The 25765-nt window shown below is 22.9% G+C and overlaps 1 protein-coding gene across 10 annotated transcripts in view; it reads right to left on the reverse strand.

The window, feature by feature from the left end:
* The window catches only part of LOC122854440 (glutamate receptor ionotropic, kainate 2), a 64948-nt gene extending 48177 nt beyond the window's left edge, over positions 1–16771 (reverse strand). For 4 of the 10 annotated variants that reach the window (XM_044155082.1, XM_044155086.1, XM_044155084.1 and 1 more), the window contains exons 1-3: positions 8596–8961; positions 6746–8282; positions 2428–2657 (exon numbers count right to left, since the gene is read on the reverse strand). In XM_044155082.1, coding sequence (XP_044011017.1) covers positions 2428–2500 — 73 coding nt within the window. In that variant the 5' untranslated portion in view covers positions 2501–2657; positions 6746–8282; positions 8596–8961. Of the gene's footprint in view, positions 1–2427; positions 2658–6745; positions 8283–8595; positions 8967–16740 lie in introns of those variants that run through there. The other 6 variants (XM_044155077.1, XM_044155083.1, XM_044155085.1 and 3 more) reach the window with 6 other exon arrangements.
* Positions 16772–25765: the final 8994 nt, after the last annotated feature.

Below are 25765 nucleotides of genomic sequence, written 5' to 3' on the forward strand. Positions count from 1 at the left end.
ACAGTGTTCTAAAATATATACATAGTATCAGTATTGTATTTCTTTTTTTTTTTTTTGAAAATATTCAAACTTGCTAAACCTCTGACTAAACTATAAAAGCCTTATGAACAAAGCGTATATATCGTGAAAATGTAAATACTATGGCAGCGAGCCAAAACGCCTCATTTATGAGTAAATTTTTTCATAGATAAAATTTACAAAAGAGTAGTATATTATATAGACTATCATATTTTATTTTTATTTATATTCATAATGACTATTTAAAAAGTTTCAAATCATGTTATAATATTCGATTATATTTATCACATTGACAGAATAAAATTATTTTGATTTATAAATTTTATAAAAAATTCTTTATAATTTATTTAATCAATTTTTTTTTGTCCTGAATATTTAACACTGCATATATTTGTTATAAAAAAAAAAATTTCGAACTTTTATTTTAACCCTAAAAAGCCCAGGGTGTATTATTCCCTCGTTGATGGATTTCGTATATAATTTTCAACCTTACAATTATTTCAACATCCCTTTGGCATTGTCCTAGTTCTAATTTCGACTATTTTTTGTATTTGTTTATTCAGTAATTTTTTTTTTTTTTTTGTTTGTTTCGTTTTCTTCGTACTTACGAATTCTATATGGATTGTTCTATTCATCAGACAAATTCATTCTCTCTATAAATACGTATACGTTTATGTAGTATAATCCTTACGTGACGCTCAGGTTTCTCGAATTCTATCCTTTCAATACGGAAATTACGGCAAAGTTTCTACCAAGTATTGAGTCAGTCATCTACTTTTGCAATTGAAGTTTGTGTTCAATTATTATTCGTGTTGGAAAAGTTATTAAGCTACAGCAGCTTCACACTTTGTATTTTGTGCCATGTTTTTAATTTAAAAATATATTTATTTATAGTTATGAATAAGTATTATATATTTATAATACAAATTTAACATGATTTTCTTATCAATTTTTTAAAACTATATATAGGTATAATATTAAATTATAAAATATAAAAAAAAAATTATTAAAACCGTATTTGAGTCGATAATATTATATATTCTCTTTCAATGATTATATTTTTTTTTTATTTTTAACTTGAAGAGATTTTTTTATGATCTGATCGTAAACAAAGTTACCAAGTACTTACTAAAACTACTACAAAGTCAATGTTAGACTTGAATACATGAAAACTTTTATCGAACAATCTGTCAAAGACAGTATAAATTGAAAATAAATAAATTTATTGTTTATATTTATACGTAAATTTTACCTAAATAATTTGTTTCTTTTTTTTTTTTTTTCCTCTAAATGCAAGGTAATGTTTTGAGAGTAACAAAAATTTTTATAATATAAAAAAGTAATATATCAGACTATTGAGAAGAAACATGCTTGGGTAGAAATTCAAACTCAATTTCAATTTGACGCGTTGATCTCATATCGAATTCCTATAATTTGTAACTTAAATTCTGTCAAATTCTCATGTCATTTAACTTGGCATTAGATTGTAGCAAAACAATATCTTATCTTTTATGGTTTACCGAATAATAATACTCTAAAATTCAAAAGTTAAATGAATAAAATATAAATATATTTACCTATACTATGAAAAACTTAAAATTCTTCAAGTTTAAAATTCATTTAACATTTATTCATAAATCAAAAATTCATAATTATTCGTCAAATGTGTCATTTAAATATCATTCTTCTTGAAAGTTTTAAAATTAAACAAGGGAATGCTTTTTCCACTACAAAAAACAAAAAATGCAAATACCTAGAAATAAAATAAACAGTTTTTAAATTGTTAAACTTTAAATATCTTTTGTTTATTTGGTATTGCAGTTGAAATCGTTATAGTAACTGTCAAACTTTTTAAGACACTGTAAAAAGATTCACTTTAAAATCAAGTGAAGAGTCTATATACAAATTTGTGTGTGAACAAAAACGTCTTCAAAGTAGAAGCAATAAGAAAAAAAAAAAAAGAAGAGAGTAAGAAATAAAACGAGCTTAAAAATTCCGATTCCAATGAATCTTTAGATTACTATGGAAGAGCATGAAGTGACATACTTTTCATGAAGTTTTATCATTCAATTCTACTCGTTCTTTTACACTCAGGTGGTTTCAACATTTTTTAAAACTTCATATTATTTAACAGGTGGTATATATTTTATTGAAAAAAAAAAATAACCAACAAGACAATAAATAACTACAAAAATTTTATTATTATTTTTAATAATAAAAGTTTTATTTTTTTATATAAAAAAAAAATACTTGTTTATAATTTTTTTATTTTTCTTCAAATTTAAACTTTATATTTACACAAGTATCAGTATTTTAAAAATAAACGATTTGATCAAATATAAATTGTCGATACTGTTATTATATAAAAATAAAAAAGAATGATTTTATTTGAGATATATTTTTACTCACCAATTCGTATTACCGGTGGCAATGACATTGCTGTTGTAACGAGGATTACAATAACAGCATATAAAAGTGCCATAGTGAATTCCGTGTGTTTGTTTAGTTCACTTCATTCGACTCTGTTAAATTATTTATTTTTTTTTTTTGTCAATGAAACATTGTTGCTTTTTCGACGAGTGTAGAATTTTAACAGTAGCCCAATATTGTTAACATTTTTTCTGCTTTTATGTTGCATTCTGAAAAGATAAAAAATATTACACATAATAATTTATTGAATCAATAAAGGAGCAAAAAATAAAAGATTAAAATATTTTCAGAGTGTCATTTGAAGTATTAATTATTATAACAAGATTTTTCATGTGGCATTTTTATTTTTCATGTTGATTTTTTAAGAAATAATTAAATTAAAAATTCAAACAATCTTGCTTCTTGATGATGAAAGCTTGAGAAAGATAAATTATGATAAAAGCTATGGTTTGTAATATAGAAGGTATTAAACAAGTGACAGAATATATAATATTTATGTACATATATATTCATGAGATAAAATTTAACTTTGAAAATATTATTATTCTTAAAACCCTACACATATTTGAAGAAGAAAAAAAAATGTCAATTCATTGCTTCATTCATTTTGATTAACTTTTTTTTAAATATATATTAAATTCGTTTATTATTTTTTTTTCTTTTTTACAAATTAAGCATACTCAATTAAATTTATTTTTCATTTTATTTCCCTACCGATTGTTTTAATTGTATTTTTTTAAAAAACTTAATGAGTTTTCTATTGTAATAGACAAACCAATTTCAATATAAATTAAATAATAATTTTAATTTAAGTTTGTCCAATGGTATAAATTTTTTACATTTGAAATATTTTTTGTATCTCTATAGTTTTAATGTGTAAATGCAAATTTTTAGATTTCATTTAGACCAACATGATGTAAATTTGCATCATGTATTGTCTACTAAACTATTTTTTTCATTTATTTTTTTTTTGTCTTTTGTCATTTTAAAAACTTTCTTCCATGTTCTATTTAATTCGTTGGCTTGTGACAGTTCATGTATACACGCACACGTCAAGTTGCATTGACCTGGACAAACAATAAAAATAAATAAATAAACAAAATAGAAAAATCAAATAAAAAATATCTGTTGGACATGTATCTCGAATTTCACTCGTAAATCGTTACCATCCGGGGAATGATATTCCTTTTTTTTTTTCTATTATTTTCCGCCTACATTATCTCGAGGTATTTTTATTTTATTTTTATATGATTATCATTTTTTTTTATTTTCATTTCAACTTCCTGTATATACTTATATTCCACTTTACTGATTCGGATTATTTTATTTGTACCTCCTACTTAATTATGCAAAAAATAAATAAATTAAAAAAAATATATGTGACACGTCGAAACGCGTAGGTAAATTTCAGGAAAAAAAAATTTATTATTTTATTTTTTTAAACCCAATTTTCAAATAAATATTGATATATTTTTTTTTTTTTATTTCAATCAATAGAAACTCTGAGAGGCTTCATCTTTTTATTTCGATATATTTCACGTCACGTAATTTTTTTATTTTTTTTTATCGAATTTTTCAAAAAAAGATTGTAAAACGGAAATGCACGTGACGTCAAGATTTCCGATAAAGACGTGTCTTGACACATTCCCATAAACTTGCTACTTTTGAAATTGCCATTCTCGTTATTTTTTTTTTTTTCGTAAGATCCATTTTTACTATTAAAAATATTTTTTTTTTTTATCACAATTATTCAGTAATACTTAATCCACATTATCAATAAAAAAAAAAATATATATTTTTTATTGAAACAAAAATAAAAGAGTTTTTATTTTTTAAATCGTGGTAAACTGGAAATCTAAGTTTTATTGGCAATAAAGATGGCTTCTGATGATATTGCCCATAAGATAAGCTCGACTGAAAAAGATTGTGCACGTTAAATAAAAAATAGTGTGAAGATGGTTACGAAAAAACTAGAAAAAAAAAAAGAGACAACGTAAATTTTGCTTCCTACGTTACTTGCAATTTATATATCAGCTTGTATTTACAGTTTTTATTTTTTATTTAGTTGTTGATTCTTTTTTTTATTTTTATAACCGAGAAAAAAAATTGAAGATTTTGCAGTTGGTGGGATGCTTCACTGACGATGAAACAAGAGTATCATTATTTTTATCATCCGGAAAACTAATACGATTATTTTTCATAAAACTATCAAATTAAAAACTCTTACATAGACTTCATTAAACTTTTATAAACATAAACAACCAATATTTTAGTTAGAGCACTCTTTATAATAAAATAATGTAAATGACTTTAACTATAGTTAACGTATACATATAAAATCACTTATATTTTATTACTGGTTTATTAGAATAATTTTAGAGATACTTTTAAAAGTCACAATGAAAAAGTATCATGTTAAAATTTATCATAAAAATAAGACTTGTATTATATTTACTAATTCAACTATGAAGATTTTATTAACTTAATTTGATTCATTTGTTAAACTTTAAGTCAGTCTTAGTTTGTTTGTTGTTTCATTAAAGTTTAAAGATTTATTTACAAATAGAAGCAAGAAGTAAGTCATACATTCAAATAGTCAAATGAATTTCTAAATTAAATCACTATGTACATAGACAAATATACGTTAACTCATACTTTAATTAAAAAGAAATAAAAAAAGTATTTTTATATATGCAAACATTACAGACTAATTAAACGTCAAGTTCATAAATTAAATTAGTGAAAATTCTCTTATTAATCTACTGAAAAAAAAAAATATAATAAACTTGAATATCGTCAATTGCCTGACACAACAATTAATCAATCATAGTCAATCATATTATTTTTTTTTTTTATATTAAAAATAATAGTAAAAGTTCAGCTTAGTTTATGAGACTGACGTATATTAATATGTTTACGTAAATATATTTGTATTGAAGGCTATATCTACTTGAACAGAAAAACTGGCGTCAATCAAAACAAGTCCATGCGCAAGTATAATATACCCCTAATATTTTTTGACAAGCCATAAAATACCAGTAAAATCATGACATCGAAAAGAGAAAAAAAAATCAACGAAAAATACTGAATGTATATCTAGTACAGTCATTTGTGCTGCTTTGCTAAAAGTGGATTTTATGACTGTATTTACTACTATTCTACAAATAAGAAGCATGAAATTTTTATTCTTTTTTTTTTTTTATATAAATACTTTTATTATTTTTCTATATATCTAACAAACAAGTTTATTGCATTCTTCAATAGTAGTGAACAAGTGACAATAGGGATGTAAGGGAAAAAAATAAATTTCATATAGGGTGAGTTACTTTTCTGTACGATTGTTCTATCAGTACATGTCCATATGTGTATTACATACATGTACCAATTCTCTGAGGTATAACTACTAGAAAAGAAAAATAACACGTAACCTGTCTATGAAATAAAATAACTCAAACTTTTTTATTACTGTTGACGTTTACTTAAATACATTGTGTATATTTTTTATTACTCTCGTTATTATTATTATTTTTTTTTTGTATGTAATGTATAATTGTTTTCTCGAAAAACCGCTTATAGCTATTAAAATTTTGATTGTCTAGAAAGAAAGGGTTTACTACAAGACACTTAATAAAAAATAAAAAAAAATTAAGTAGGTGGATTGTAAATGAAATAATTAAAAATTTATACAGCGTAATTTTTTTTTTTTATTTAAATATTATTTAATCATTAATTTATGCAGTTAATTATATATTCATGCTTTGAATATATTTTTAAATTATTTAAAAATACATTTGGCTATGTAAAATTTAAATTTTATTTTATAAAAATTACAAAAAATAATTATCAATTTTATTGACATGATTATTGTTCAATTAATTGTTAACTATTTGAAATGTATTACCTTTGATTATCAGTATGATTAATATAATACAATAGATTTTTTTTTTTTATAATTACAAATAGAGAGACAACAAGTAGTCGAACTGTCAATATATTGGTGTACAAATTAAATTCGTGTTAAATTGTGTAATTGTGTAATATATAAAGCATCTCAATATATTGTAACATTGATGAGACAATTAAATTGATGAATACTGCAATTTACATTAAACACTCACCACTTTAAATGTAATATTAATGTAATTTATTTTATTTGAAAGGTAATTAAAATTTAATCACATGAAAATAATATTAATTATTTTATTATTATTTATTTTTTTTCGAATTATTGAATAATGTTCAACGAATTGGAAATAGTTAGTTAAAATTAAACTCATTAACATCAATGAATTCTCACCCATTTGGCTTTCAAAGTGAAAATTACTGGAAATCCTTAATAGTACTTGTCAACTATTGTCATCGTCAGCATTTTGTCTGTATCCACAAGTGCATCCTTTGAAGTAACAAAGTCAACTCCTTATCTATTGATACGTCGTCATCAATTAATTTGATATTTTTTTAATTCATTATTTATAATATTCTACAATCACTTTAACACTTGAACACTTTAATAAAATAAAAAAAAAAAAAAAACAACAACAATACACATTTGTAATTAAAAATAAATTAATTGTTTTATTTTTTTTTTTTTTTTATAAAATTTATTCTTTATATTTCACTTATTTCTTTTGTAATTTAATTTTTTTTAATATTATTATTTTTAATTTTACCAACTGATAATTATATCGAACTTTTTTATTGTCATTTTTTTTTTCTTTTTTTATTTCTTAATAATAAAAAAACTTTTCTTGTAATGTCAGTGATTCTTGGTTATAAAGTATTCCTTTGAGAATCATTGAGAATTTTTTTTTTATCAACATTTAAATGTGATTATTGCAGTGAGCATCTTCTTTAACTTGAAATGCTTATTGGATTTTGAAAATCATTGCTTACCAGTGTAATAGATTTTTTTTTTTTTTTATTTACCAACTTTAAATAACTTTTCGATAAACGTTTTTAACTTTGTAACTACTGTATTCACAAAACTGTTCAAAATATCAAAAATTTCATTTCCAATATTTATATTCCCAGTTGGATGTAACTGTCAAATAGTTCTGTCACTTTACAGTAAACAGAAATTTTTAAATTTCACTTCAAACATTTTATGTAAAATAAACACGTAAAAAAAAAATTACACCCACTTTTATATACCATCATCATTTAAATATTTAAATATGTTAAAAAAAAATGACAGTTTTATTTTGATATGTCAATTTTTATAATTGGCTGTGTAACCTCACGTATATCATTTTTAAATTTTATTATTTTTTTTTCATTTATATAATAATTTATATAAATGTTTTACACATTTTTCATAGAACAATTTAACACCAAAAATTTTATATACCATTACAATACACCTAATGATATTCATTTAAAAAAAAATCACTTACATCTCAACAAATATAACAACTTATTCCAACTATATATATTTTTTTTTATTTTGTAAATATAATCACTTGACGATTCACTATTAAAATAATCAATTTTTTTTTTGTACGACTGTCATTTTTAATTGATTTTTATACAATTTTTTTTTATATATAAATATAATTTTACACTATACTAATTATAACAATTATATTAAAATTTTTTTGGTCTATTTAATAATACGAAGATGAAAATTATTGTGTGACATTGAAATAACACTTGACAATAAATAAAATGCGCGGTCCAACAATCGCGAAAGACGCGCGGGCACTGGCTGACAAAACTTTGGAAGACCAAAACGAGCCATCGTGATATCACAGGGGTTTGCTTTTTAGAGGATGGTAACGCCACCCCTTGTAAATGACGCATGCGTATATGATTGGCGCGATGCCTCAAGTATTACCCTTTAAACATTGAAACGTTTTAATATGTAAACTGTTATGTGGGTTAGTGAACATTATAATTTTCATGAGCTATTTAATTTTTCAAATTTTATATACTCTTACAAATAAACAAAAATTCAAAAATAATAATTGCTTGTCAATAATAAAAACTTGAGCTTTATGAATACAATTTTTTTCATTTTATTTTTTTTTTATTTTGTCATTAAAATTTCAAGTTTTAAGTGTAACATTGGAATACAATTAAAATCAAGTGGCTCATTATCTTGACTAAAAAATGCAAGAAAATTGTCTTGAGAAAAAAAAAAAAGCTTACTTTGACTAATGGAATATGAAGAGAGATGATTAGTCGTGGTTATATTGACAACGCCCAAGTAGTCCAAGTTGTTGAGTACCAACAATCAGAATATACCATCGAATAGAGTAGATTCTTCAAGGTCGTTATCATCCCTCTGACACACAATAACCTCATCCCCTTCAAGTGTAGTAAATCTGCAATTAATTTTAATGTTACAGAGCTTGCGCATTTACATTCAAATTTTGATCCTTTCTATCTTTATCTTTGTCATAAAATAGACAGACTATATACCCACGTAAATGAGTATGCTAAGACCAGAAACATACTTAGCTTCAGGCATAAAAACTTGAAGATTTACAAAAAAAAAAAAAAATTATTATTGTAAGAGTCTTTGAGTGTGTTTGCACTTCATCTTCAACGTCATGTTAAAAAAATGCTTTTGAAAATATAAAATTATTTATTTTATCGTAGTTTAGTTGACCTATGTAAAACTTGCGAGGAATTTTTTTTTCTCAATTAATTCACTCTTTGACGACTCTTAACTTGTTAATGAATATTTTTTTTTTAATGAATGATTTAAATATTTTAAAAATAAAAAATCATACTTTTTAAATATTTTCATTATTATTATTAATTAATTATTACTATTTTCAATTTGTTAATTATTAAATAAGACATGTTTGATCCTCAAAAATGGTCAATTTATTGTTGAAAAAAAAAAAAACTATATCAACTTGTAACTTGAAACAAAATACGACAATGGATAAAAAGTTTTGTTCTTGTATATATACTATTGTACCTCCACTTTAATCCTCTCCATTTCAAGCCATCTTTTGAAAGACAAATATAAATTGTTAAAGTTAATAGTAAAAAAACTTTTATAAAATAAACTTGTATTTAAATTAGTTTAGTAAATAAAAACAATATCAATCAATAGATACAAAGTGATTAGCAGAATAGCTCTATTTTATTAAAGATACTTTTTGTTTATTAATAATGACAATTCTATAAAAATAAAATGAAAATTATTAATAAGATTTGTTTTTCAGTGAAATATTGTTCTAGACATTCATGTAATAATCTTTTTTTTTTTATTATTTTTCATTTAAACGTCATTTGATCTCTTTGAAAAACTACGATTGTATTTTTTTCTTCTCGTGGTCTATATCATCAAGATAATGTTTATTTTGTGGATAAAATCAATCGGTATCGTCTTACAAGGGTTTCTTTTCTATTAGCCATGTCTTTATGATAAGATTAATCCTTGAATTTTCAACAGAGATTGAAAGGATGTATCTTGAAACTACTACAATAAAATGCTTTGATCAAAGTGATTTTTTACATGAGTATATTTTTTTTTATATTCAGTTGGTCTTTTCTATAAAAAGTTTGACTTTTTCACTAAAAATAAGAAAACTTTTTTGTAAAATAAATAAATTAAATTATCTAAAATTAGCATTGCAAATATACAAGTAAAATTTTTTTCTATTTCATTTTAAAAAGTAATATAATTTGACTTAATTGAATATATCTAATTAAGCCATATATATTTTTTTCTACAATGTAAATTATTATACAATTTAAATAAAAAAAATCTGTTGATAGATTTATTGCCATGATTAAATTCAATATCTTAAATTCTAACAGTCTCTTAAATCTAGTAGATTTAATGAAATATTATAGCTTGTGCTCAATTTTTTTTGAATATTATATATGTGCACCAAGTATACCATTAGCATAAACGTTAATTATCCTGGCAAAAACAAAAGGGGCTGATTTGTTGATTAAAAAAAAACAAATAAAAATTAGTTGAGAAAAAAATTTCCTTCATTCGCATTTTTCTCTCTTTCTTTGGCTCATTTTTTTTTTCCAAGTTTTTTTTTTTTTTGAAAAAGGTGAAGAAAAGCCTCACGATCCACCATTCTTATCGTATTATACTAGTTGGTTCATTCTGTTTTCATACTGATCCACTTATCGTATGGTGAATAAATTTAACCGAGGCCAATGATAACCTTAATGAGAAATGCCAGAAAAACTAATGACTTATTTTCTTCTCTCTATATATATTTATCATCACATACTGAAATTAATATATTATATATTTTAAATAGAGGGCATGAACATACCCTTTTTTTTCACTCAAACAGTTACATGCCAAGTTATATGAAAAAAAAACAAATTCAGATAATATTTTTCTTATCTCTTTTGGCCTGTAACAAGTTATTTTATTTTTTTATTTCAAACAAATAGATTCGTTCTGTGGGCCATATCCTTTCGTCTCGTCTAAAGTCGTTGTAGCATATCAAGCAAACTTTGTTGTCCAACCGGAAGTTGACTCATTCCATTAAAAGTGTTTTGTGAAACTCTGCTACACACATTGTCTACAATTTTTTTTCTATTTTTTTACTTTTTATATATAAAATAAAATAATAAAATTCAGTATATTATTAAAAGTATTATCTCTTGCATGAAGATTATTTTTTATTTTAATTATCTAATTTTTCTCTTTTTTAATTTTTGTTGTAGATTGTATGAATTTCAATGGGACAAGTTGAAGGTATCAATTTAGAATTTCCATCATCAGTTGCAGCAGTGGTGAGTTTATCAATTATTTCGATTTTCAGGCGACCAAACTCTACAGTATTTTCTGTTAAATGATTTTGAACTTGTGCTTAGCTATGCGTGTGGTTAATTAATTTTTTTTCGTCAACAAAAATAATATAAAAATATCTCACATTTACACATTTTGTCAAATTATAAAGCAGGTATTTTTCAACAGCAAAAAATAAATTTACTCACAATTATTTGTTTTTTATTGAACATACAAACATTGAGTACACTTTTTGATTAATTAAAATTTTAGCTTTACCATACAGTGTATATATAAAACAAAAATTATTGACCAACATAATTATTTATAAATATTTTACACTAATATTTACCATTTAAAAAAAAAGAAAAATAAATAAAAATTTAACTGCAAAATTTCAATTAATTACAGTATTATTACGTTATTTTATTTATTTTTTTATGATATTTTTTAAATGCACACTATATTTGTGTTTGTATATGACACTTGTGCAGTGAAAGTATAAATATTTTCTCATGAAGCATGACGAGAGTATAATAATACTGCAAAAAAACATATTTTTATTACGCATATAACGTCAAGTGTATATAACAGAGTATACAAACGTCACATTTAACTTGTATATAAGTGTTTATATACATGCAAAAAAATTCACATGAGTATATGCTCGCTTGCAGTTGTTTTGCCGTTTTATATTCCTGAAAAAAAAATTTTTTTAATCATTGTATAGGTGGCAAAGTCAGATTTGCAAAAAAAAAAAAATAGTCAGCTCATAAGAGGATTAAAAATATGAGTTGAAATAAGATTCAAGTATGCATTTAGTTTTTTTTTAATTATTTTTTTTTGATTTATAATACATAAAATATATGAAAATCAACAGTCCTTCAAATATAAACATTTATTAAAATTTCAATATCTTAATTTCGATATTTTTATTCGATTTAATTTGAATTTTAAATCGTTATAAAAAATTTTATCTTCAGCTTTATGTTTGACACTTGTTATTCATTTTTTTTTTCCAGTTTTTTTCTTTATTTTTATTCCACTGCGAGTGTCTGTTTTTTCTTAAAGTTATATATCTTTTTATTTTTTTTTTCTCAGAAATTTGAAGTATATCTCGTGAATTAATTTCTGTATTGTTGAAAAAATTTAATTGGCCCTTAGTATAATAGTGACGAATCATACTTCAAGTATATCATATATAATGAAGAAAAAAAACTGTAAATAACAATGTAATAACAAAAAGAAAAATTGATGAATTTTACATAATAATGATATAAAAAATTAAAAAAAAAAAAAAAATGAATAGATAATTATTATATCAAAAGGTAAATTTTAGCAGAATATATGAATAGAAATTTTTTATCATTGATATTGATATGCTGTTTAAATAATAGTATATTCATTTGAGGGTGAAGAAAATAAAAAGACTCATTATTTTATTATTCTTTTGTAGTTTGATATTAAAATAAATGAGAAAAAAATGCTAAGTAGTGGCAATCATGCCTTCGTTGTAGATTTCAAATTGGAAATTGCTGTTAATACGATTTATGATGTGATGACAATAATAAAAAAAAGAATAATATAAACATAAATTTATTGCAAAATTATTTATAAATGAAGAGTGAATTTTTAAATTTATATTATTCGCGTTTTAACAAATATACACAATTTTTAAATTTGCAATTAACATTATCTTGTTGTCATAATGATAAAATAATTGAATCGGAACTATTCAATTATTTTTCGTTGATAAAAAATACAAAAATTGATAGACGAAAAAAAAAAGAAAAACCTTTATCATCACTGTGGCAAATATAAATTAATTTATTTTATTCAATTTCGAATAATTATTTTGAGTCAATATACAGCCTACTCATATTTGACCAATGATGATCTACATAAAATAAATACAAAATAAGTCATGTGTTTATTTTATATAAATTGAGTTTCAATTTATTATTATTAATAATACACTTGTTCCGATGAATATTCAATCAAATATACATTTCAAATAGCCAATATTACAAATGCCAATAATACTGAATCGAATGACATGAATTCATTGACTTAAATGTAATTCATTTTAATAAAATTTCAAGTAAAAAATACAAGAATCAATTTGACATTAGAATAAATTTTGTAATAATAAATTTAAATTTTATTATTAATATATCAGCATGAACAAAAATATATAATAATTTAAAATTTATTAAAAAGATTGATTTATGTAAATTTTTTTCTGCATCAATAATAGTAATAACGTAATTTTTTTTTTTCTGCTGTAACTAGAAACGATAAAATTAAAAAGAAAAAAAAAAAAAGTAAAAAAATCTTAAAGGTATATTAAATATTGAAACACATTGAAAGAATAACCCTCGGGTCATTGACAACTTGAGACTTTATTGTCTAAAAAGGAAACGAATATCGGATATTGCCACAAGTGGCTTTTCCATTTCCTCCTAGCTCATCTGACCGCCGTTTTATATGACCAAAAAAAAAAATAAAAAAGAAAAATCATCAATAAAAACAAAATATAGATATAAAATCTCAAGAAAACCTTAATCACATGATAATACCTTATAAAGTTATACTACAAATTCAGTTATACAAATTGGGAAAATATAATGAATAGATAAATTCCTAATATCTGTTGAAGAAAACGAAAAACAAAATAGTTAATTAATTGAGGCAAACGACAAACATTACGTGGATCATTGAATTTCATTCGGTAATTGGTAAATTGCGTACATCAACCTTATTCGTAATTTAAACATTATAAATAAAAAAAAACTTCTAAACAGAGCGAAACGTTATTACGAAATGAATTTTAACATTGGAATTACATGTATTTTTTAAATCATAAAGACATTAAGGACGATAATTTATTTATGTTTAAATTATACTTAAAAAATATTTCCGATGTATATATAGTAATTATAATTACGATTTTTTTTAAATGTAAAATTGATCCTTTCATGTGGTTTTTAAAAAATCTAAAATTTCCAATATGGTCAAACCTTTGATAATGACGTTCAAAGTATCCACATCATACTCAAGTAAAATACTAGACTATTAAAAATCCATAAAATAAAATATTAGAAATTAAAAAAAAAAATATATAATAATTAGTTCAACTTTCCAATCAATAATAACATGAACATCAAGTAAAATAACATGTGTTTATTATTTATAATTAAACAATGAATAAAATAATAAATAATTTTTTATTTCCTCAAAAATAATAAAACAAATCATAGCAACAATAATACTTCCTGTGTGCATGAATTTGACTTGGATGAGTTAATTTAAATTCTCTGAATTTACATAGTGATTTAATCTTTGGTAACAATACATTCATGATTATTAAGGTGAAAGAAAAATAATTAAATATATATGCATTTCGTGATGAATAAATTTACAATAAAAAATATAATAAATAGTAGTCGGTTTATATATGAATAACAAAAATATACAACTAAGTATAAAAATAAAAATTAAATATGATTATATTGAAAAAAAACCACAAATTAAATTTCTTTACTTAAGTTAATTTTTCATAATTTAACTAATAATAATCATTGTATATTATTTATATATTTTTTTAACTTAATATTATTATATTTTTGTTTTATTATTATTCTATTGAGTTGCATTGTCGAAGAAATAGAAAATAATTCATGTATCTTATATAAGACGAGAGAATATATAAATGCATGTACGATTCAAAACGCAATTCTCAGTTTAACTTAGAAAGTTAGCAAGAAGTTCTCACGTAGCAAATAATATACAACAATAAATTGATGCCAGAAGTGATTATATCATGTTGGAGAACCATGACCTCTCACAGCTACAATTCTTGTCTCAATATTATATACGTAATAAATAGTATTTGATTGAATATTATTTGATAAACATCTTTAAAATTTTATGCGTATTGTCAATAAGTTTTATTATTTTCGTTATTTTTTTATTTCCACAAAATTATTTATATGGATTTTATTTTTTTTTCATATTTTATAATAAATAAATGAAAATATAGATATACAAGTAGTGTCGTAGTAAATTGACGGTTTCGCATCACCTAGGATAACATCTCTCATGATTACTTCATTGTAAATGGCATTAATTAATTGGCATACTGAAATTGCAACCAAATACAAGAGGCGTGTTTGTGTGTGAGGTGGTTACTAGCTTGTGGGCGTTATAATACGATGTAATCGTTACCTTTTCATATTCCTCTTACTTACCCCTCTCGTCACTATAACCCCCCCGCAAAATCAAACAAGTCACGCAACGTTATTTTGCCATGTGAAAAAAAATATATATAATTTAATCAAATTTTTTATTTAGACACTGTATATCTTTGTAACAACTAATCATTATGATTGGATAAAAAAAATTAAAATTTATCTTGTATATTTATATGCTGCAAGTATTTTTAAAATTATCATAATAAATTGGCATTTAATTTTATTATTTTTAACAATTAATAATTATATCATCAAAGTAAAGTTCAATTGAAATACTTGACATACTAAATAATCTTATTTATAAGAATTTAAAATTTAAAAATTATTAAACTACTTGTTTGGTATTGCTTTAATTAAATTAATTAAATGAGTTGAATATTTTAGCTACCTTTTTTTTTTTTTTAATTTTTTAAATAATATAAATAAAAAAATTTCAATTTGTGACGATATAAAAAATAACTTTATGTTTATATTTTAAATTTAATTTTTTTTTTATGTGAAAAATAATAAATGAAAAAGAAATTTTTCAATAAACATAAAATATTTTGAGAAATTATTACATTGCTAGATTATACGAGCTGTTTGAGTTTTTTAAATTTGACAAATATTTATTTAAAAAAAAAAAAAAAAATAGTAGATACACAGGAACTGCTCTTAAATCTATAAACACTATATCAAAACCAGTCAACTGATAAATTTTAAAATAAAAAATAAATATGAAAGATATAATAAAATAAATATTAAAAGAAATAAACTCATAACATTGACTGGTTATATTGCAATTACTCTCGTTAAATTGTGCAGAAAAATGTGTCCCACACACTGTAAACGAATTTACGAGGATTACCTGTTTGTTTTATTATACCAAAAAGATAGTTGCTGTTTTTTTTTTTTACTTTAAAGAAACAAAAATGTAGAAGGATCGTTAATTCTTTCTACCTTGAGAAAAACTTTTTCTACATTTATTTATTTTTTTTTTACTTTATTTTTTTAAGTTTACGAAAAAATTTACTTCTGAAATGGAAAAAACGCGCTGTTGAATTCAAGAGGTGTGTGAAGTGGTCGGTGATGGCACTGAGAATGACAAAGAAAACTCAAATCCAGAGTGCTTGAAAGAAAAAAAAAATATGAAAAAAAAAAAACTATACACTGAATGGATTTTTTTTTTTCAATTTTTTTTTCTTTTCCAGTGATATGAACGTTCATGTTTATGCATTTATAAAAATATATAACATTATAATTTTTTCACTGATAAAAATTAAAATAAAAAAAAGGCATTGCAATATTGAAAATAATAAAAATAAATATTTAAATACTCACAGTTGAGTTATTGAAATAAAATATAAAATAATTGAGTTGATATTTTTTTAAAATTTTTTTGTTCAATTCTTAATTAATCAATATAGTCTTGACTCGTACATCATAAAATAATAAAATACAAAAATATAAAAATGTAAATATATAAAAAATATATAAAAATGGAAAGGTTGAATAGTGTCACGTGAATTGATCGTGCAATAAAAGTTGATGATAAATGTTGTTTTTACGTATATACGTATATTTCAAATACTTTGTTTGAGATTATATATACAAAATGTAATGATACAGCAATAAATAGAACTGGTCACCTAGTCTGCTAGTGGATAACTGCAAGAAAATAACGTCAGGTTATACGATAATACCAACACACGCATAATGAAAGTCATGAAATTACAAATAATACAAAATAAAACAAGTAAAAATATTGTCATATATACATAGATGTATGTGTGTATATATATATGTAATTTTTTTACTTACTTCGCCGTAGTTTTTGCGTAATAATTAAATGAAAAAAAAAAAAAATTAAAAATTACATTACTACTCATGTTGATATATATACCTATATTTCTAAAAGTAATGTACTTTGCGAATACTCCAGTAAATTTATATTTAAAATGTCATTTCAAATATCATCTTTATATTATTTTTAATTTAGTTTTTTTATATTTTAAGCTTCTCATATTTCCATTTTAATTTAAATTCGCTTGAATATATTTTTTTTTATAGAGGCAATGAAAAATCGAAATTTGATAAAAATTACAATAGAAAATATATTGGAAATTTTATTTTACATGTTGGTTAAAAAAAAACGAGAACTGAATATACCTGTTGGCCTCAAATGAGGGCTAATATTACACAGCTAGACAAAATTCTATTTCATCGATCTCACGCGTATATATGGTATTTGGTTTCTATATTTCTCGGTTTGAAAGCTCACGCGAGGACAAATTATCCCGGAGCTTCATATCAAATTTTATTTATATGAATTTCAATAATATTTATTGAGGGAAATTTTTATTATCTTCATTAGTTGTATTTTTATTATTATTAAATATTCATGATTTTTTTTTATGTTTGAAGTATGAGTTATAAAGCTAATAAATTAAATTAATAAACAATTTTGTCGAAAAACATATGGATAATTCAAACAAAGCTAAAATGTAGGACTTTATTAAAAAAATTATAGTGGAATTTATAATAAAATTCTAATCAAGTGAACAATTTATTATCCAAAATTTAGTGTCAAAGAATACCTTGAAATTTTATTTGAGCAGTTCATGATCAAAGTACTTGAATTATCCAACAATATTAAAATCAAATACCACACAATATGTATTTTTTAATAAACAGTAGATAATTAATTTTAACAAACAAACAAAGAAAAATATTCCTAAAAGTTTCATGAGCATTTCTAGAATAAATTTACAATAGAACAATTTTTTTTTCACATTTTTTTAGCTTTGTTTATTATTTTTAAATGCACGCTAGCCTCTATATAATTTTTTTTGTTTTTTCTTTTGATTTAAAGTATCTATTCAACAGACTTCTTATGACGCCTCATAATTATCATCCACCCCTAAACAATATAATTTATTTTTTATTCACAAATTAATTAATTTATTTTTTTTCCTTGCTCATTTAAAATTCTATTTTTTTCCTGAATTCTATTGTTATGAAAATACCTTGTATAACAAAAAAATAATATTATATTTAAATATGTATACCATTCGTAACGGTCAATTAATTATGTATAATAATTTTTTTTTAAAATTGTTATTATAAACTTCTTAAGTGTCGTGTTACTCATAACCAAGTTAAAAAAAAAAAAATTAATTTAAATTTCAATTAAATAATTAAGAATGAAAAATAAGCAATTGCTGATTATTCAATAATATAAAAATGAAAAATTAATGAACCAAATATGATGATTATGCAATGCTATGAAATTGGAGTAAATTAATTTTCAACTAAAATATAAAAAAAAAAAAAACTTATAGATTGAAATTTCATGTTTGAAAAGTTTTTTTTTATTTTCATTAGATAGGGGATGAAGAAAAGTTATTTTCATTGGTTTCATCAAGTGCTTCTTGAATGGCGTGATAATGGTATACCAACTTTGTTTTAAATGTTAATGTAAAAAAAGAAAAATATAAGAGTGCATTGAGTGGCTATCTCATTGAAGATATAGACCGGTAATATGATCATACATTTTTACTGTTATATATACTGTTATATACGCATGAATGTATATGTGCTGTCGAGATAGAAAATGTTGTTATTCAACATTTTGCAAACGACACGCTCGCCTGATTGCACTGGCTATATACGTTTTGATTTTTTAATTTTAAATATGCAAGATTAAAGTTTATATTTCCAACAAAGACCAAATAAAAATATACACAAGTTGAACTGTCAATTTAGAATAGACTAGAATACGATATGTAAAAGTATAAGCGGTAAATAAATTAACAGCATATTGTATATGCTACTGTTAATAAAAACACAAAAAAACATTTAGCTTATAAATATATAATTAATAAATGCATTTGCATATTGAAAAAAGATATATATTTATAAAATTTATAATCATGTTAAATATTTTATCGGAATAAGTAATTATACTGATAGTAAATTATTATTACTAGTTTCTATTTTTTTTTAAAATTATTATCGCAAAAATAATCTTTGAAAAAGTAGTTTTTATTATATACAACGTTTATCATGTATATCAATTTTTTCATAAAGCATATAATTTAATTTTATATATAATTTTATTCAGTTATATATTGCCTTTTTTGAAAAAAAAAAAATAATATTTATATTTTATTTTAAATTAATAACAAACAAAAATTAATTTTCAACAAGTTTTTCTTGATTTTTTCGAAGAAAAAATAATTTTTATCAATTGATTAATTAATTCCAATATATATTTCTGAAGTAAAAAAAATTTAATTAATGATGATAAGAAAAAATTTTCTAAAAGAAAAATTAACATTTTTTTTTTTTTTTAAATTCTGGTTTTATAATTTTTTTTTTAGCTCATATAAAATGAGTCATAAATATATCTGTGTGTGAGTTATTGTATTATACAGTAACATGATATTCATGAGTACAAACATATATATGTGTTAAATTTACATGTATATATAATAATGTATATATGTGAGGAAGCTGCATCGTAATCTTTGGAAAGCATGCAATATTGAACAGAAGATCACAGAGTTCACGATCGATCGTTACTCGGTCAAGTTGCTCACATTCTCATGGTATTTAAAAGCATCGATGTGATCACTTTAATAAAATATAAATAAACAAACAAATAATAAATAAATAATAATAAATATTATATTTTATATAAACTTCTTGTTTATTTTTATTTTTATTTTTTTAAATTTACAACATTTAATTTTATTTGCAATTGTATATATATTGTATGAGTGATTGAAACATTGAATCTCTCATTAGCTAAGTTGAAAATTCTCAAGTTAAACTGAGTGAGACAAAATTGACGACTATAAATTTTTACAGTATATGATTTTTTCACTCTTTCTTTTTGTACTATTTTTATCTAGTTTTTTAATTCAATTTATTATTATATATACAATGTACTTATACTTGCACTCACTCACTTTCTTAAAACAAGTATATTTTCTTGGACGCGCCTGATGAAAATTCCTCTTAATCGTCTGCGTTCCCACACGCTTATGTCGATTTTACCCATCGATACATTTGTATCACGATATATTTCATACTTTATATAATGTATATAAATTGCTTACACTTGGACTCATTTGATGTACAATTTAAGTCGATTGTAGACACAGTATATAGGTACATACTTATCTGACAATAAATCAGCAATGTTGCAGACTCTTGTCTATACTCAACTTAACACAGTGTATTGCTTCCAATTGTCTGTATATTCATCGAGCTCATTATTTTATTATATTTTTTTTTAAATTAGCTTTCATAATTTTTTTTTTTAAATCATTTTAATAAAAATAATATATATTTGTAAGTGGTTTAGGTAAATTTTTGTTAAATTTTATTCCATTTTAATTTTTTTTTACTTTTTTTAAAAACCCATTTAATGGAAAATGTTGGTCAGCATTGATGGATAAACATCGAAGCGTCGACTTACCATTTTACGTTTGGTTGTGCAGACAGGATTTTCTTGGTTGAGATATATATATATTGAAAAATCTATATGCAATGAAGTAGAATAATGTTTTAGAACACGGAAATGGTGGGTAGTCGTGTTGGCCACATTGGTTGTTCTGATAGCCCACACAATTCTTCTACACGTTATGTGTTACACAAGGAAAAAACACTTTCGAGCTCTCTGGTGTACAGATCGGCTTTGCTATTGAAGCATTGCGGTTTCTGTGTGTGCCAATGCCGAGAACCATAAACCCAGCCTGCACACGTGACGATTTTTTTTTTAAATTCAACTTTTTTATATTCAATGACAAGTATATAACGTGTCATTTGCATTTAATTTTTTTCAATTACTGGTTTTAAAAAAAAAGGCTTTAGAATATTTAAACGGTATCGTTTTTTTTTTTTTTTTTTTTTTGAATTAATAAATTACACAGTACAGTAGGTTTTAATAATTATCAAATTTAATTTTTGCTTTTTTTTTTCAACTGTCAAATTTACATTTGAATTTTTGTACTTTTTTTTTTTTTACTCATCATATCGTATGCAAACGATAGAAAATCCGATAATTGACTGGCAATATTGAAAAAATAATTTTTAAATTGATGCATATTTAACGACTTGTTCTTGATATAAAAAATTTAAATTTAAATAATAATTATGACAATTACAAAAATAGTAAAATTTAAAACAAAATAGATTTAAAGAAATGAGAAAAGAAAATTTTAGTCTACCAATTTGAAAAAGTTTTATTTTTTATTGTTTTTCATTGAATTTTATTTTTTATTTTTTGGCAAAATAAAGCAAATTAAATGGCTTGATGAATTCACTGACCCAGTTCGCACAATTTTCCGCTGATTTTGCAGTTTCAATTCAGCTATGAAAATGTGCACTATTGGTATATGTACACACTGAGTGATGTCGAATAAATCGATACAAGTTTCTGGAAAAATGTCAAGACAATAGTATGATAAATGTATTTTTTTTTTTCATTTTGTTTTTCTTATCTTGACAAGTGTTTTGTAGACATATGAAAAAAAAAAATAATAAAATTAATTTTATATATGCAATGAGAAAAAAAATATTATCTTTTTTTTTTTTCCTATTTCAACAGAATTTCTGTGAGCTGTCATGAACATGGAAAATTTTACATTGTAAAAAATTACATATCATAGTCTACAGTTTTTATATAAAATAACGAGTATATACGTATAAAATTACACAATTTGCATTTAACTATGTGGGCTTTTTAATAAGAAGCTAGTTATTTTGAAGAGTATAAATATACCTCGACAAAAATCAAAATAAATATTTTAAAATTTTTACAACATGTAAAATAAAAAATATAAAATTGATGATACAACAAAGAATAAAAAATAGATAAATGTATATTATATTTTTTATTTTTTATATCTATATACAACTGACTTTCATGAATTTCCATTTTCACATCATTGTTCTTACATAAAGAGATAAAAATTGGATCAAAGACGAATTTAGTCTGAGGCTTGGCTTTTATAGACGTTATTTTTTTTATTTATTTATTTTTTTTTTCTCGTTTTCACACGTATGAAATATATATTTTTTTTTTTTCAAGGGATTTAATTTCACCCCTTACTTGCGTTTTTCTTTACATATATAGAATCGATGAAAAACGCTTTTGGCACAGACGCAGCGTATCGAATATCAGATCAATTCGACAGCCTTGAATTCGCCAATTTTTTTTCCACTTGACTGAGCACCTCATTTTATTTTCCAATTTTTAATTTTTTATCCTTTTTCATCACTTTTTTTCTATTCTTTCTTATTTTGCGTTAGTATTTTTTTTTTTTACTGGAAGATAAGCAAACAATATTTAAATTTTAAATGACAAAAACTTTTATATTTTTTATTATTATAATATTTTTTAATCAAGTGAGTATTTAATGCTTCAAGTATTTTACTTTTATAAATGACTTGCGCAACCTTGATGCTTTTGAATAGTCTCGAAAATTATTTCCTTATTTCTACCGTTGGTATCCCCGCATGTAAACTCCACAACATGCAATATAATTACAGTGTCTACATACCAATCGACACTTTTAAAAAAAATGTAATAATAAAATAAAATCAATGAAAAATATTATAGTAATAAAAACAATAAAATTATAATAAATAAATATAATGAAAAAAAAACGAGGAAAAATTAGAAACACATTTCCTTGTGAATATATTTGCGCTACTTTCTAGTTTTGATAAAGAATATATATCAATTACTTTTTTTTTTTGTTTTTCATTCAATATTTTCTAATCGCGTTTAAAATAAAAAATGCTAAAAATTATAAAGCGTGTATTTCTTATCAGCATTATCAGTGTTAAATTCAACAACACTGAATGTTGATTTGAAAGTAATTGCAATGTGTGTATGTGCATTAGTTTGCTGGTGAAGGAAAGTAATATTCAAGGATAACGGAGAAGATGTATTAGCCTTGACCAAGCATTTATCTCATCATTAATAAATAAAAATTTAAAAAAAAATAGCCACAAAGTGTCATTGGCTTATGGCATACAGTTTTAAACAACTTTGAAATTTAAAACCACAATTCTATGAATTTTAAAATTATTTATAATAATTACTATAATATTATTTTAAACATTTTTTCTTCATTCAACTTTCTTGACTATTAATTATTATTATTTCTTTTTTTTTTTTTATTATATTATTATCTAGTTTAACTGTAAGCTAGTCAAGTTATATGTATTTTTTTTTTTTTTCACCTAAATTGTCACTGCCGATTAGTTTACATGGAAATTGTCCTCACGTAATGTAGAAAGTGCACTTGGATTGACATTATCTATATATTTTTTTAAACTATACTTGCTCTCTAATTTAACAAGGGTTTCTAAATTTATTTATTGAGTCTTTATGCTGTTTGACTTTTTACGCGACCCTTAAAAATCAATTGCTTAGCAAAAAATTATTTAAACTTTCCCTATAAAAGTCCGACTGTTCATGTTGCAGTTTTAAAATCACCAATTGAATATATCATTAAGTTAAAATTATTATCAGTCACCAGTCATTGACGTTTATAGCAATTGCCCCTCCTTAAATCACGATTTCATGTTGTAAATTTTTTTTTTTTTGAAAATAAACCATAAAAAAAAAATTGCAAAACCTCGTATATTAAAATTAATGATTTAAAATAAAATAAAAATTTATGTCTGTAAAAATTAAAATGTCGATAATCTAAAATGATTACTAGTTTGACACATTGACAAAAAAATTAAAAAAAAAGATGAAACGACAAAATAAAAATGTATAAACTGGACTAGAAAACCAGAAATTTTATTATAAGCAGGAAGAAAAACTGGAGCAATATAGAATCGTATAACGATAAGGTTATTTATTTTTTTTATTTTTTCAAAGCAGAAATTGACTATAATAAAAAAAAAAAAAAAATTCCATCTACAAACCGGTAGTTATCAGAAGTCGTTTTAATTTATATAACAAGTATAAAGTATGGATTTAAGTTTATCTACGTGGTGGTGAAGAGATGACAACGAAAAAGAAAAATAAAAATGAAAAAAAAAAAAAACATTTTTAAAAAATAAATGATAGTAAAAATTAAACGAAAGAAAAAAAAATAAAAGTGATAAATATCTTTGTGGCGAAAAAAAAAAAAAAAAGCAAGTAACGAGTGCTTTTATTTAACCCGTTTCCAATTATGATAGCGCAAATAATAAAAAACGAAAAAGAAATTTGAATTTTTTTTTTTTTTTAAATAAATATATATATATATATATATTTGATAACTGTATGTATAGATCAACTGCTTTCAGCTCTTTGGAATAGAAGCGAATGAAAGACTCTGTGTCCAGACATGCTAACTTATATATACTTTTATTGAAACCGGTCAGGGCCGAGTTAAAAAGATTCGCGAACCATGTGCTCTCTGTAACCAGAGCCCCATTATGCCCATTCGTACACTCTATTGGACAACTATAATTTTACTTTTTTTTATTTTTTACTTAACTTAACAATTTTTATTTCTATTTTATTTATTTTATTATTATTTTTACATTTATCATTTATCTCCAATAATGGCTTTCACTTTTCATCGATATGATCGACATTAAAAATAAAAAAAAAAACTATGTCTACATGCACAAGTAACTCAACTAAACGTCAACCAAAAAAAAAAAAAAAAAGTAGATATTAGTTTACATATTAGGGTTGTACTGATTTTTTTATATTTTTTATTTTTAATGATTTCTGGTGTTTAGAATATATTGCGTCAGAAATATAGCACTCTATTTGAAAAAAAAATAAAACTAACTAGACAAGTTAATAATTTACTAAATTATAAATGATAAAATAAATGGATAAAAAATTAAAATAAATATATACATGTTTAAAAGAATAAATTAGCTTTTGAAAAAAAAAAAAAAAAATTGATAAATAAGAATAATAAAAAAACTAGATCACAATTTGAGTTTGAGTAATTTAAATTACCACTTTTGCTGTGAGAATGTAACCCCCTGGCAATCAGCTACTGAAATTAGTAGGTTGAGATAATGGCTTTGGGTCTGACAGTGAGCCAATCTATTTGAAAATAAAAATAAAATAGATTTTTTTTTCTTTTTTTAACATTGTTATACTCAGTATTATGTACACGATGATGTTGAAGGTATACTGTCAACTGTTTTATCGTCAACTACTTCACCCTCATAAATAAGAAAAAAAAAAAATAAATAATAATAAAAATAATAAAAAAAAATAACTGAAGAAAAAAGAGATCTTGATGTGTGTTTCATGTCAAGAGGAAAAAAAAAAGCCATCGATTAATCACACTTGAAAACTCGAGGGACAAAAATATAGATCAAA

Source organism: Aphidius gifuensis, linkage group LG4, assembly GCF_014905175.1.
Source record: "Aphidius gifuensis isolate YNYX2018 linkage group LG4, ASM1490517v1, whole genome shotgun sequence".
NCBI lineage: Eukaryota > Metazoa > Arthropoda > Insecta > Hymenoptera > Braconidae > Aphidius > Aphidius gifuensis.